Source organism: Hyaena hyaena, unplaced genomic scaffold (assembly GCF_003009895.1).
Source record: "Hyaena hyaena isolate Hyena2069 unplaced genomic scaffold, ASM300989v1 scaffold_192, whole genome shotgun sequence".
Lineage (NCBI taxonomy): Eukaryota > Metazoa > Chordata > Mammalia > Carnivora > Hyaenidae > Hyaena > Hyaena hyaena.
This window is the reverse complement of record NW_024080825.1, coordinates 2,463,219-2,478,861: the sequence shown is the minus strand read 5'-3', so window position 1 is coordinate 2,478,861 and position 15,643 is coordinate 2,463,219. Positions and strand designations below refer to the sequence as shown.

The 15,643-nt window shown below is 52.0% G+C and overlaps 1 protein-coding gene across 2 annotated transcripts in view; it reads right to left on the bottom strand.

Annotated features, from left to right (window-relative positions):
• Nucleotides 1–9,088: 9,088 nt before the first annotated feature.
• ACVR1B (activin A receptor type 1B) overlaps nucleotides 9,089–15,643 on the bottom strand; it is a 32,299-nt gene continuing 25,744 nt past the window's right edge. For both annotated transcript variants that reach the window (XM_039241467.1, XM_039241466.1), the window contains exons 7-9: nucleotides 15,235–15,359; nucleotides 11,869–11,999; nucleotides 9,089–10,373 (exon numbers count right to left, since the gene is read on the bottom strand). In XM_039241467.1, the coding sequence (XP_039097398.1) occupies nucleotides 10,248–10,373; nucleotides 11,869–11,999; nucleotides 15,235–15,359 (382 nt within the window). In that variant the 3' untranslated portion in view covers nucleotides 9,089–10,247. The remainder of the gene's footprint in view (nucleotides 10,374–11,868; nucleotides 12,000–15,234; nucleotides 15,360–15,643) is intronic.

The following is a 15,643-nucleotide window of genomic DNA, read 5'->3' as shown; positions in this document are numbered from 1 at the left end:
AAGCTGGGGGCCTCCGCATCCCACCATTGGCCACCAAACAGCGGCTGGGGAGGTACAGTCCCCAGCTGTCCCCTTCTCCTCCAGTCTTCCCAAATCTGTGTTATGCCTTTACAGCTGACATTTATTGAGCATTTAGCATGTGCCGTGCACACTGTTCTCCATGTGCTGTTACATACATGTGTTAACTCATTTGGCCTTCCTAACAACCCTAGGAAATCGGTACCTCACAGATGAGGAAACTGAGGCCCAGAGAGGTTAAGTACCTTGCTCTAGGCCACTGAGTGGCAGAACTGAGGCTCACACCCAGGCAGCCTGGCGCCAGAGCCTGCCATCCTGACCCCTATGTGATGCTGTCTTCTTCAGTTCTTCCTTCACCCTACATTTATGCCCTGTTCCATGCCAGGTATTGGCTGGGCACTGGGGTTACAGAGGCTATGGGTCTGGTTATATGAAATGTGCTGTGTTAGATGGGGTGGCATGAGCACATCCAATGGGAGAGGCCAGGAAGGAATTGCTGTCTCCGGTCTCAGTGCCTGGTCTGTCTCCGTCTCTGTGCTTCCTTGTCTCCTTGACTCTGTCGTTCGTTCCCTCAGCCCCTGGTCCCTGGGGCCCCAGGTCCTACAGGAGGCATGGGTGGGAGGGGTCTGTGCCACCCCTCTGTCATTAGACAAGTCCAGATGGCAGGATGCTTGCTGGGTGGGGGGCAGAGGGTTAGGGGCTGCTGGGAGCCAAGAGCTCAGTGCCTTCCTCTCCCTCCTCCCACCTCCCCCTTGGCACCACCAAGTGGCCATCAGCTGAGGGGCCGAGCGGGTGTTGGTGGGGAAACATGGGGCTCTATTGTGAAGCATGAGCACAGATGGACCCCTGGACCGTCTGCTGCCTGCTCCTGACAGACGGCATCTGTGTTGGGGGTGGGGGTGGGGATGGGGAGGAGAGCAAAGGCAGGAGAGGCAGTGGTTTCTATCCTCTTCACTCCTGAGCTTATCCCCGAAGAGACCAGCAAAAGGGCACCTTGTCCAGTCTCCTGTGGGAAGGACCACCACCCCACTGATCCTGGCAGATGACCTAAAGGACACCTCCTTGTCTGAAAGTTGGAGAAGTGGACACCACAGGTGTCACAGCACCTGTGTCTAACAGCCCTGTTCAGACATTCCTCCTTCAGGGCCACCTGGGTGGCTCAGTCGGTTGAGTGTCCAACTTTTGATTTCGGCTCAGGTCATGATCTCACGGTTCATGGGATTGAGCCACATGTCAGGCTCTGTGCTGACAGCACAGCTTGGGATTCTCTTTCTCCCTCTCTCTCTGTCCCTCCACCTGCTGTGACGTGGTCTCTCTCTCAAAATAAATAAAGACATTCCTCCTTCAGGTTTCCCCCTCTTCCTGGCAGAGCTCCAGAGAACCCAAGAGTAAGTGTGGGCCCAGAAAATTCAACTTCTGTGAGGCTCGTTGCATGATTTCCTCAAGTCCTGGAATCTGAGAGCTGGAAAGGAAGGGCCTGCTTTGTGGCCTGGTAATGATCCAATGTGGTCCAAGCATTCATTGAACACAGGAGGCAAACTGAGGCCAGGGAAGGAAGAATGGTGGCAGGCCAGGCACTAGCACGCACCAGATCCAAGGTCTCCGGACTCCAGAGACTATTTAATTCAGCTGCTAGGTGCTCCCCTGGGAGCTCAGAGATGTGTGCCTGCTTCCTTCTCCCAGTCTCCTCAGGTTCTCCAGGGAGGGGGCAGGGAGCCCAGGATGCCACACTATGGGGTGGTGATGCCCTCTGGTGGCCACAGGTCTCTTGGTGGAAAATCTTCAAATGAGTGAAGGGCTGTCCGGCTAGTGCCACTCCACTCGGAATCTGAGTGGGGTTTAGGGATCCCCCATCTCTCTTTTCCTGTGCGAGAGGGTCTGTGTCCCACCGAGACGCTAAGCTCCCTGCTGGTCATGGAGTTCGGAGTCTCACGGCTGTCACAGTTAGGCCATTGTGTTCTTGATCTCCACCAGGGCTGCAGGGCTGCAGGTGAAATTCACCAAGGAGAGGGCAGACAGCTGGAGGGGCCTCCTCAGTGCAGTAGCCTCCATACGCCAGACACGCGAGGTCAGCAGGGCTTTGCCTTTTCCCACCCTCCACAACTTCCTGCTAAGCCCAGAGTCTCTTGCCTCGCATCTGCTCCCCCCAATCCTATCTTCTGCAGGTCCTCAGAGCTCCGGAGTGGAGGGGAGGGTGCACACGCTGCACACACAGCCTGCAACTGCCTGCTGGGACACCTCCTTCCGGGAGGCCTCCTTGCAAAAGCCCCATGGCTTTGGCTCCTCAGACATGTGCACTCAATCTGTGTCTCATCCCAGAGCCAGTCTGTCTTTGAGAATGAGCTTCCCAGCTTGTCCTCCGTTTGCTCCGGTTGCCCTGGCTCTTAGCTCTCGGGGTAGGGCTTGCTGTGTGTGGCGGGGGCTCACCTAAGGGACAAGGTCTGCGGAAGCCCCCTCGCCTAGCAGTCAACTGTCCCAGTTGGAGGAAGTGGGGCGAGCTGCATGGTGCTCGAGCTCTAGAAGCCGGGGCACATAGGGCGAGAGCTCCAGCAGCTCCGGCCACTCTGGAGTCTAAATCAGGGTCCGCTCCAGCATCGTCACTTGATTCCAGAACGGTGAGCATGAATAATAGCTCGCTGGGATTCCTCTCTGGGTGCTGCCGCTGCTTCTAAGCTGGGGAACTGGGAGAGAGAGGGTCTGGAACTCAGCTGGCGCTCCAGTCAGGAATGAGGGGCTGGGCCCCCAGTTGCATGACACAGAGGGAGGCACCAACAGCCGGTGGGCAGCTGACTGGGCAGGGAGTGGTTGTTTTTCTTAATGGCTCTTATTGCCCAACAGTTTCCACTGGATGGTGTCTGTGTGTGGTGCTGGGGCCCGGGGAGCCCGGCGGTGGGGAGGATCTAACACAGCCCAGCCAGCCAATTCTAGGGCGTCTGGGAGTCAGGGTGAAGCAGATACAGTCATTTACTTGTGGTGGAGATGGGTGGCCTCTGGGTCTGGTCTGGCCCAGGGGCCCGGGACCACCTGCCTCTTGGATGGGGATGCCAGGGTGTCCCCAGCTCTGTAAACAGGTGAGATTGACAGAAGGGAGGGTTAGCTCTCACGTGCTGCTCCCAGGACACAGGGCACATGTTACTTTACCTGCCTCAGAGTGCATGCAGACAGTGAGGACAGAAAACACCTGTTCTTGGGGCACCTGGGCGGCTCGGTCGGTTAAGGGTCCAACGCTGGCTCAGGTCATGATATCACAGCTTGTGGGTTTGAGCCCCGCATTGGGCTCTGTGCTGAGAGCTCAGGGTCTGGAGCCTGCTTCCGATTCTGTGTCTCCCTCTCTCTCTGTCCCCCCCCCCCCCAGTTTCTCTCTCAAAAGTAAACATTAAAAAATTTTTAAAGAAAAAAACCCACGACAGTTCTTAGGGCCTCTGATACCCCAGAGTTCCACCCTCTTGGCAAACACAGCTGCTCTGGTGGCTCGTCCCTAGGTCCCTCCCCCAGGGGACAGTGTTGGTGCACCCAGCTATGGTTCTTCATGGACTTGGAATGGAAGCCAGCTCCCCTCTTCTCTCCCTGTTCACACCGGACCATGTCCGGAACCTGTGCGTTCTCCCGTCTCTCCCTGTCCTCTGGCTGCCCCTGCTCCCGGTGATTGCCTCCCGGAGGCTGAGCTGTGACCATCCCGAACACAGACTGGGTTGCTTCCCTCTGCTGCTAGAGCCCGCCAGTGGCCTGTTCCCTCCATCAGGAGTCAAGAAGCTCACAGAGGCTTTAACTTACGGGTAACTCCATGTAAGCATGCTCACTGAGAGCACTGTGGAGATCAAGTCCCGAGGAAACACTGCTGATTTGCACAGGCTGAGGCAGGGGTCCCAGGACAAAGGATGGCACTGGTGGCCCCCAGGAGGTCTTTTTTCCTCAGCAGGTGACAGCCCCAACAGACTCCCTCCGTGTAGCTCTGGCTCCCATACCTCTAGCCTTAGCTGAGGACATCTGTGGTTCTTGAACAGTGACACACTTTGACTAAAACCTTCTCCTCTCCTCTGCCAGCAGGCCAATGCCCCCAACAAGAGAGATGTCACCTCCCTTGACCCCAACCTACTGGCGGTCCTGTGCTCCCAGGATGTTGTGTATCTGCCCCTATGCTAGCATGCACCTCACTTCACTGTGGTTATCTCCATGCTAGTCCATTCTGGCAGTCAGGCGACCCATGGAAGGCAGGGATGCACCCTTTCTTTGCCTAGGCACCCATCTGTGCTCCCGTGACACATTACGTGTAATTCTACAATGGGACCTGCCAGGATCTGCTTTATTGTTCTCTCTGTGCAAACCCTCCCTCTGTCTTGAAGGGCAAGGCCCATAGACTATTCTGCCCGCTTTACACATTTAGGTTGCTCAACCAATCAGAGAGAGCCTAGGCTCTCCAGTTGTTCCTTAAGCCTTCTTACTCCATTAGCACTCCTCCTTGGTTCCCAAGGAATATTCCTAGATGAACCCAAGGCTCTCTGCCATATTCCTTAAATCCCATCCTGTTGGACTCTGGGATGCTCGGCAATTTCCAGGGCATGGTGCTGACTGCTTGATTAAACATGTCTAGATGGTGCTGCGAAGGCATGTTTTAAATATGATTAACATTTCAATCAGGAGATAGTGAGTAAAGCAGATTACCTTCCATAACATGGATGGGCCTCATCCAATCAGATGAAGGCCCTAAAAAAACTGCAATTCCCTGAGGAAGAAGGAATTCTGCCTCCAGGCTGCCTTTGGACTCAACACTGTGACACCAACTCTCCCCTGGATCTCTAGCTGCCGGCCTGATTTGAAACTTGCCAACCCCCACAGTCCAGTGAGTCAATTCCTTAAAATATCCTCCCTCCCTCCATCCTATTGGCTCTGCACCTCGGGAGAACCCCAGTACACCATTCCGGGCCTGATCCAGACCCTCCCCCCTTCAGGCCACCTTCATTACACATCCCTCGTAAGTTCCTGAGGGCCTCCTGAGTTCTACGACTTTACTCTTCATTCTGTTTTGGTTCTATTTAGCGAGCATGTTCTCCAGACTAAAGATCAGAAGACACGATCTGCTGGGGCCCAACATTTAATATGTGTGGGGCAGAAAAAACCCCCAAGCGATTCAAAAGATTTCAGGTCTCCCATATCACCAGCCTTACAAAGGTGAAACATGGTTGGTAACCTTCAAGGCACACAAAGGGGGTACCAGAATAGCTCCCCTTCTGATGTTCAGAATGGTAAGGCTGCAATCCACAGCCTAGTGGATTTTCGGTCCACGCCAGGCAAGATGACTGATTAGTCACAGGACGGCTTTTGAATTGAGTTGAGATTCACTACAAGCCACTGCACCGTTTTCAACAAAGAGCTTTGACAGCCACAATAATACCTTGTCACTTGAGAGATACCTGGATACTTGGGTGACTATCTCTGTCCATACATGAACGATGGCCAGGGCACAAGGACAATTTAATTAGCAGCTAATCTGGGCTACTGGGCTGTGTGCCAAACTCAAAGCCAACTTCTTAGAGGTGAGTTACTTGATTTTTTTCTAGCCCGACAGTCTCGGAGAAGAGAACAATGGAAAACTGTGGATAACAGAATTTTTTTTTTAGATTATTTATTGAGAAAGAGAGAGAGGTGGGGAGGAGCAGGGAGAGGGGGGAAAGAGAGAATCCCAAGCAGGCTCCGCACTGTCAGTGCAGACGGAGCCCAACGCAGGGTCTGAATCCACGAACTGTGAGATCATGAACTGAGCCGAAATCAAGAGTTGGACGCTTAACTGAGCCACCCAGGTGCTCCTAGACTTCATTTTAAAGTAATCTCTACACTCCGCGTGGAGCTTGAACTTGTAACCCCAAGAGTCGCATGCTCTACCAACTGGGCCAGCCAGGTGCTCCAACAATCAGGATTTTCAAATACTGACAGGCTGGGAGTGACAAGCACACTCTCTGGCAAAATTTAACGGGGTAAACACAGAGGGTCTTGCACTTGAGTTCAAGATTCCAGCTTCCCACACATGGGATGAAGAAAGCGACTGGGCTTTCCTCAGCCCATGAGATGCAGTCCTGGGGGCCTTGGACATGACCCGCAGGGGTCAGGCATAGTCTGGGACTCTTGGCCCAGTCTGTGCTTTCAGGCCTGGATGGAATGTCGCGTGCCCTCCTGGCCCCAGGCTCTAGCTGTGTTCAGCAGACAGCAGGTGGCCCCGGGGAAGGAATGGGGACCGTGAAGGCGGGAAGGTGCAGCTTGGGACCAGACACCCTGGCCCCAAGGTCTCTCCACCCTGTGAGCCACACTGACAATTTATTGACTTCTCTAACCCTCTGTCTCTAATCCGTTAAGGGCAGATATTAATGCTGTTGGGGTCTGGAGCAGTTAGTATACCCAGATCAAATCTGGATTCATTGCTTAGCCACACAGTAAGTTTTCAAGAATGCTAACTAAGGTTACCCGAAGGGACCTTATATGGAAAAGAAAGGGACTGCTCTCAACCACGAGTGGAGAGGGCACCTGGAGGCTTCCTGGCCCCAGAGGGGCCTGCTACCCAGCAGATGGCCTGCGGGTGAAGGCGAGGGCCTGCTGGCACAGGGCTGAGAGTCCAGTGCCCGGCACTGATAGGCTAGGTGACCTCCAGGGTCCCGGCTCAACTTGCTCTCTTGGGTTCCCGCAGCCTAGAGGAGGAAAGACCTGCCCGGCCCGCCACACACCGAAAAGAAGAGTTAGCACAGAAGACTCCCCTCTCAAATCATCTGAGTGCCCCCAAAATCACACTTACTGTCCAGTCTACAAGGGGGAAAGCACAAACGGAGCAGGGTTCTCGGGCAGCCTTCAAGGCTCGCTGGTTGGTGATGCACCGGGATCAAGATCGTCTTCCATATGAAGACAAACGCTGAAAGGCAAAGGCAGACACAGACGAAGCCCAAGAAGAGGTGTGTGGTTTGTGCCCCGGCCCCCCGCCCCGCACACTCCAGGCTGGGCCACTCCCTGTGTCTCAGGGAGGGAAGACCCCTGTGCTCAGACAGGCTCTTTTATGCCACTACCCGCTGTCATCATTCCTGCCGACGAGCAGGGTATCAAGGCCACCTCGGAACGCCTGTTCCCTTCCCCACTCCCCTGACAAGGGCGGGGCGGTCAGTCTACCCACACGTCAGACAGAGGGCACCAGAAAAGCTCTGTGAATAAAACTTTAATAATGTACAGCAGAAATTGGACAGGCTCATTCTTATATTAAAACAAAAGATTTCCTATATTACAACTTATTTACATTTGCATACTGAAGAGGTAAAGTGTCTAAGTGGCTATTTTACAGTCCTTTCTAATAAAATGTACAAAAACAAACAGAAGTACCGAGAATGCCGTTCGGGGGCCTTGATGGCGACATAAGAACGGGCTTTGACTTGGTCTGTGAATCCAGAATCCAGAGGTGCAGGTAGCCCTACGGATCAGGGTGAGCCCCGGGGGCCACACGCCACGGCTTTAGGCTTTAGTTTCTCCCCAACTCTCTGACTCCTAACTCTTGGTGTTAAGAGTGGTGGGGATGGGGGTGGGAGCTTCCGCCAAACCCGCCCAGTCTTCCCCGAGGTGTGGTGAGGCCAGGAGCCCCCCCCACCCCCGGGGAGCAGGCTAGTGGCTTGGGAGTCCCCCGGTGGAGGAGTGTTGGCAGACCCGAGGCTGGCTGTGGCTGGGGCGCAGGAGTCCAAGTCCCATTACCGCCTACACTCTGCCTGGTTCTGCTGCAGGGCAGGCAGGTGAGGGGGGGGGGCAGCAGGGGTGGGGAAAGAAGGTCCCCCTAATGACACCATTGGTATTCAAGGGAAATTAGTCAGTAGCCAGTGAATTGGCCCAAAGGGTGAGGCGAAGATCTCCTTTAACGCAAGGAAAGAAGCCACACGTCGGGAGAATGAAATAGGAAGGCCAGGAGCACGGGGAGACCCACGTAGGCGGGAAGGGCTTGCCCTCCTCCACAAGCTTCGGCAGAGGCTCCCTGGGCTGGAGGCGGGCATGCTCTCAGGCTGCGTACACCGTACACCTTATGCCTCCCCTGGGGGCAGGCGGGGGGCTCAGAACTATGCAGTAACTTAGGGTCTCACTGCCCACCGCAGGGCTCTTTGGGGGTAGGGAGGGATCCTGGTCCTTGGTGGTCTTTTCTAAGAGCAATCGTTCCAGGCTCAAAAGGCTCTCAGAACCCACTCTACAAAGTCCTGGTCTTGAACCAGGCGCCCGCTAACTTGAGTCAGCAACTTCTTCAGTGTTCCAAGAGCAGGACCCAAGCCTGTCTTGCTCATGTCCGAATTCCAATTGCCCGGCCCAGGGCCCGGCACACACACCAGGCCTGCGGCAAACACCTGCTGAGTGAATGCCTGAAAGAGAGACGCTACAACCAGCTGGAGATGCACAAAAGGCCAGGGTCCTGAAGCAAAAACCACTCACAGAATGGGGGGGCGGGGCACAGTGCAAGAGAGACTAACCTCCAGGGCACAGAGGGAGGGGACTCTCGCTGCTCTGCTCGGTGGGAAGAGGCTCAGGTGCAAGGACAAACACTTCCAGTGTGACTGAGCTATGTGCGCTTGATTGGAGCTTTTTTTTTTCTTTTTTTGTGGTTGTTTTGTAGCAATTTCTTTAAAAACAAAGAGGTAATCATCACGTAGAGATGGTTTTCCTTTTATAAAAACTTAACAATATTAAAAAAAAAAAGTTAAAGTTCAGACCCTTCCAATAAAATTTTTAAAAAAAGGAAAAAAAGAAAAGAAAGAAAAGAAACAAACCAAACCACTCCAGTTAAAAGTTATGGCTTCAAAATTATTCTATACCTAAGATATGCTGACCAAACCACCACCCATAACCGTGCTTCTAGACGTCATTAAATACTATCCTCAGGTTAAAATAACAGGTTTGGCTCGGGCTTTGCCCTTTCACGGGCCCCTGAAGTGGGTGCGTGTCTTCCGTCTCCCCTCCACCGCGATCAGATAATCCAGTAAAAGACCCATGCAGATGCCTCCCTCCCCACCCCTCGACTCCCTCCCCACTGCCTGCCCCCCTTCCCCTTCCCCACCCTAAACCCATCACCACCAAAAATATACACTGCTGTTTCCAGAATCTGGGATATGAAAGACAGATGTGACATTCCAATCTGAGTCCCAGGATCAGGGCCTCAAATCCCTTGGCCCTTCCTTGATGCTGTTAAGGACGATGCCCTTGGGCTGGCTCATTTCCCATGGTTGCCGCTGACCACAACACCCAAGACTTCCGCCAAGATTCTTGCCCTGCCCGCCCCCCACTTCCCGCTCCGTCCCTGCCTCACATTTGGACCCCAAATCCTCCCCTGCCCGCCATGAACAACTGGGCCAGCTTTGGTTCACGATCTGAAACGGAGGTGCTGACATGGGCGATCTGAAATGGGCGGGCAGAGCAGCCTGCTGGGAAGGGGCCCCCGCCGTGGCGTGGGGGTTCCGGGGGGAAGAGGCCGGTAGAGAGACCTCCGGGATGGGCACCAGGGCGACTAGATGCTGCTCACTACCAAACAGAGGCACCAGCACGCAGAGACGGCATGACGACCACACCCCCGACCTGCACATGCACAGAAAGCTCAAGCAGGTAAGTGCGCACCTACAGACACACACATACACACACACACACGTAAGGGCGTGGCACGGACCAGGCACAACGGGGGACGCACCTCGGCACATGCACACACGGCTGGACAGACAGGCGGCAGGCCCCCTCCGGAGGCCCATGTGAGATGGGAGGGGAGCCCGGGGCCCAGAGCTGCCGGTGGCAGGGGCTGTACTTGGCTCCTCTGGGCCACCGCAGAGCGCCACCTCCACCGCCGGAGTTGGTCCCGGAGGACACCATCGGTGCTGCTCGGCAAAGGCAGCACTCGGCTCGCCCGGGCCCGCCAGGGCCTGTCGCCACCCTGGCTATCGGCCAGCTGCTCTGGGTTTTGCGGGACTTCCCACTACAACCAGTTCGAGTCGTGGCATCGAGTTCTCCACACCATCCGCTCTCAGAGTCTCCATGCCATTAGGAGGTAAATATAAAAGGTGTCTGTGTCTCAAACCCAACATGGGAGTGAGGGAGTCTCCCGGGCTCTGTCCCTCTTTCGGACCAGGGCTCCTGGCCACCGAGGGCTGGGCAGAAACGAGAGGTAGGCCTCCATCGTACGCTCAACATGGCAGCTCGGTGTGTAGTTCCCGCTGCCCAGGGCTGCGTGTGGGGGAAGAGGCTTAGATCTTCACATCCTCCTGCACGCTGAGCTGTGAGAGGGTCTTCTTAATGCGCAGGGCGGTCAGGCGGGCCGCTCCGTTGGCGTACCAGCACTCTCGCATCATCTTCCCCATCACCCGCAGCGCCTGCGCGGAGACCCGCAGACCCAGGTCAGCCTGCCCCTGCCCTGGGAGGCCCTCCTCCTCATGGCCACACTCCTCATCTCTCGGCAGAGCCTGGCGTGATCCCCCTCCCCTGAGCCCAGGGGAGCACTCTGCGAGCCTCCCTCTCCCCTCGGCCCTCCCTTCCTCGGGGACAAGGAAAAGGGGAGGACTGCCCCACCGAGTGCGGCCAGCCTGCCCAGTCCCGCGTCGGGGTCCCCGGGACAGCGGTACCCAGAGTAGCCCCTGCTCTGAAACTTCTCTCAGGTTTGAGAATCCGTTTGTATGATTCTGTACTAACTGTGTTCTCTTAAGGAGCACACGAAGCAGGCACACCAGGACCGCGCCGTGGTGTTTGCGAGCACAGCATACGGTGGGTGGGAGTCCCGCCCGGCGCCCATGTGCACGGACCCGGGTGGGCGGGGTGGGGAGGGAGCAGGACGGGAGCCCCTGAGAAGCCATCCTGTCAGAGGGGGAAAGCTACACTGCCACTGCCTGGACCACAGAGGCGACCCCTGCGGTCAGGCCACGAGATGGATTTGGAAGGTCACCTATGGACCTCTACTGGCTACTGAGGGCCACAAAGGTCCCTGATTGCTGTCCTAGGCCAGTGGTTGTCAAAATTTCAAAACCTGACTGAAAAGCTTGTGGGATGGGGGCAGCTGAAGACCAGCTCTTTCAGCCTCACCCTCATCCTCTGAGACCCTGACCAGAGGGCTCCAGGAACATTTTGGAAAATGCTGCTCTATTATGCAACGAGAAGACATCACCTCAACTGTGAGCTAAGGGACTGCGTTCTTAAGTGCAGAAATGCCCTCTAGTGGTTAGAGGCGCTAAAAGCACGGCCGGGAGGGCCCTGAAGACTATAATACCCAGATTGCCATGTTTATTTGGAACCTGCATCACAAATTTGTCCTCATTTCAATTATTTACCCCAAATGCTGTCCCTGCCCACTTCATCTGCCATCTCTCCCGAATTCCAATCCTCCCTTCTGAGTTTTCAGAAAGGCCACCTGCTCACAGACATGCCTTCTAAGTCCCGTCCCCCCATTCTACACCCAGTCTGAGCTTCGCTTCTTTTATGGACACCTCTATTCGACTCCTCCACAGAGCTCAGCTCATCCCTGTGGTTCCCGAGCCATCTTTCTAGTTAGACAGGTCTAACGGTGCCCACTCAGTTTCTATTTCTGTCTCTTGCTGACCACCTCTTATAGGTGTCTTGGGGACCAAGCCTTTTCTTGTGCCAGGCTGTCCATTCCCCAGGGGAGCCTACAGTGCCCGGGACAAGGCACTGTGGCCCCTCTGGGCTTCATCTACGACGGCACCTAACAGTATGGGAGTGATGGGGGTACGGTACCTCTGGGCACAGCCTCATTGTTGGCAAGCTCTCTCTTTTTCTTTTTTTAACTGGGAAACCCTTTTTCCGAAGTAGAGAAATCAGGCAGATGGAGAAGCCACGGGAGGCAGGGAAGCTTCCTACCTCATAACTCTGCCACCAGTTGGGGATGTTGGGACGTAGCTTCTGGTCGCATACAACCTTTCGCATTTCCTCAATGGAAGGGTCAGAGGGCACTAAGTCATAATATGGTAGCTGATACTCTTCATGGACTCCTGGGAGAAAACAAAATATCCACCTGAGTTATCAACAGAAGGAGGGCATTACTCAAAACTCCATGACAACGCTCACACTGAGATCTGTAAATACCAGTCCCCACTAAGAAGAGCTAGGGCTCCAGGAGGGACTGGTGAGTTCAGGAATGGGATGAGAGATACACAAGACTAGCAGGGAACATCGCTGTCATTCCAAAAAGCCGGCAAACTATCAAAGACTACTGAGGTCACATTACAAGGCACCAACTTGGAAAGCTCCGACTGGCTCAGGCAAAAGTAAGACTAATCACTTCAATGGAAGTGATTTTTTATCACTTTTATCACTTTAAATCTACCTCTGCATTATACTTAAAAAAAAGAAAAAAAAGGACACCAAAACCCTTAGTCACTTTTGTAGGAAAGGTAACAAATTCATTGTTTTGAAAAAAGGTAAATAAATGGGAAGACTCAAGTATTTTTCTTGGCTTCTCTATTCAAACTATGTATCTTGGTAACCAAATGGATAATTACAGGAAGTTTCTCTTTGAAGAAAAAATCTAGCTGATCTACGAGGGTTGACAGTATCAGGATATTGACAGCTTTCAACCTCTAATAAATGTGGACATGAACAATGATCACCGATGGCTGTTAACATCACAAAAGAGAGACAATTGGCATCACGTGCCTTGTAACAGAAATTTGGGGGGAAAATATATATGACTCTAGTCATTAGATGTAACTATCATAGGAAAGTCACAGGAATAGGAGAACATGTGACACCATGAAAATGTAATTGCCAAAAGCTAGACAGGAAAACTTTATAGGATGAATGACCTGGCTTCTCAAGTAAACTGCAGAAGAAAAACAATGGAGGGGGACCCTATATATTACGAGAGACTTAAGATGTGTATCAGTCAACTGCAGTGGATGGACAGGATTTGAGCCCGGATTTGAACAAACTGTTTAAAAAAATTGAGGCAAGTGGGGAAGTCCCAACACTAACTGATGTTAAATGATATTAATGTTCACTTTTTGAAGTGTGATAACTGTATTGTATTTAAGTCCGTATCTTTTAGAGCTATAAACTGAAATATGTTCCATGATAAGAAGCTAATCTGAAAAATCCAATGTAACTTTCCCATGCATTTTGTCCAGGAAAAATTCTGCTGTTCTGAGCTAGTAAGACAGATTTTTAAAAAATGTTTACTTATTTATTGTTTGTTTATTTTTGAGAGAGATGGAGACGAGCAGGGAAGGGGCAGAGAGAGAGGGAGAAAGAATCCCAAGCAGGGGGCTCAATCTCATGAACTGTGAGATCATGACCTGAGCCAAAACCAAGAGTCAGATACTTAACTGATTGAGCCACCCAGCTGCCCCGCAGAAGGGCAGATTTTTAAATAGAGTCATGGTAAACATCTAAGGGATGCTTAAGAACCTATGCTCTGACCCCAGTCTGCCAGCGTTTGAATCCTAGTTTATTAGCTATGTGATCTTGGACAAGTTACCGATCTCTCCGTGACTCATTTTCTTCATCTGAAAAATTATGGCAGTAATAGTTTCCACTGCTTAGGTTTGTAGTGCAGATTAAATGAGTTTATATACAGCGAGTGGTGAATAAACGTTAGCATAATTTAGGGGCGCCTGGCTCTGACTTCAGCTCAGGTCGTGATCTCACAGTTTGTGAGTACAAGCCCCGAGTCAGGCTCTGTGCTGATGGCTCAGAGCCTTGAGCCGGCTTCGGATTCTGTGTCTTCCTCTCTCTGTCCCTCCCTTGCTCATGCTTGGTCTCTCTCTCTCTCTCTCTCTCTCTCAAAAATAAATATTAAAAAAATTTTTAATGTTAGTATTATTATAATACTTAGCCCCAATTTCTGGATGGTGTGAGAAGGAAAAAATTAACTTATTCCCAGTTTAAGACCTGTATGACCAGATTTTTAAATCTGTTTTCTCTGTATATAATGATCAAAATTTTAGGGGGGCCTGGCTCAGTCAGTAGAAGATATGACTCTTGAAATCAGAGTCATGAGTTCGAGCCCCACGTTTGGAGTAAAGCTCACTTAAGAAAATAAATTTAAAAAATTTCTGGGGCGCCTGGGTGGCTTAGTCGGTTAAGCGTCCGACTTTCGCTTAGGTCATGATCTCGCGGTTCGTGGGTTCGAGCCCCGCGTCGGGCTCTGTGCTGACTGCCAGCTCAGAGCCTGGAGCCTGTTTCAGTCTGTGACTCCCTCTCTCTCTGACCCTCCCCTGCTCACACTGTCTCTCTCTCTCCTAGAAATAAATAAAACATTAAAAAAAATTTAAAAAATTTCTAGATGTACAATTCCATGAATAATACCTGTGTGCCTACTCCATAATTTGGCTCTTACCAAACACATCAGAGATGAAAAACGTCAGTAATACAAAAGAAGGTTCTGCTGGAAGACTTGCAAGTTTTTTTAAATTCATTTACTTTAAACTTAACTTATTTCATTTCCAATGACCTGGAATCTCTCATGTCAAAGATAAATCACTGTGGGGGAGGTTCTAGTGGTTCTTGAACATGCTCACGTGGCAGAATACTTGGAAGTCATTGTAAAATACTAATGTACTGAGTTAATGATAAAAAAACGTTTCCTGCGAGATCTGATACTACCTTTTACTGGACTCTGACCTGGGTGAACAGGTGCAAATGCCAAAGATATAAGAAAAAAATTACAGGAAGAAAAAAACCGCGTTTTGAGAAAATGCTATATGTCAATGAACTTTCTGCTCTGAATTCAGAAACCACCACTAGTATTTTATCGACGAACCCCCACATTTCCCAGCACCGTGGCTGGAGAGCCAGCGTCAGAACACACTTAGTACCTCTCATGTACAGGAGGGCCCCTGCGTTAGTCCGGAACTCTTCCTGCCCAGGGCTTTCCCGACCTCCAAGGATCAATAAGGATGATGTGTTAAAAAAAAAAAAAAAAAAAAAAAAAAAAAAAAAAAAAAAAAAAAAAAAAAAAAAAAAAAAAAAAAAAAAAAAAAAAAAAGCCAGCCAAGCCTCCGGAGCGGTTACCACCATTTAAAACACTGCGCAACAGAGTCACACCCCCTTGTACAACCTCCTCCAATGTTCCCTCATCTTTAAGAGGCCCGCAAGTGTGACGGACTCTGGCACCAGACAGCCAACAGGTTGTAAAAAGAAGGGAGGCAGGAAGGCATCAGCACCCTCGGGTGATCTGGCAGCCTAGGCTGGGGGGCAGGAGCCAGAGAAGGCCATAAAGAAAGGTACCTCCAGAATTGCATCTTCGCGCGATCTCCCAATACACGAGCCCAAGGGCGTAGATATCTGCGCACTTGAAGGAGTCGAAGTGCTTCATATTGATGGTCTCGTCAAGCACTTCAGGGGCCATGTACCTGCAACAGCAAAGGAAACGAGATCAGGCATAGGAAAGGATTTCTTTATTGAAATCAAAGTTGTGATTCCGATTCCGGGGCCCTCTGAATGTGGGACTGCATCCCCTCAAAAATGCCCCTTGGGGACGAGCACGTGACCAATTCTCTGTATTGCAAACTTCCGTTTGGGATTAGAATCTAAACACTTCAGCGGTGGTCAGGCGCTACCAGGCTGCTCTTCTTTGAACCTCTAGTTTTGAACCATCAAAATGTATTTTAAGCGTGTTTTGATTACTTGGCAGAGG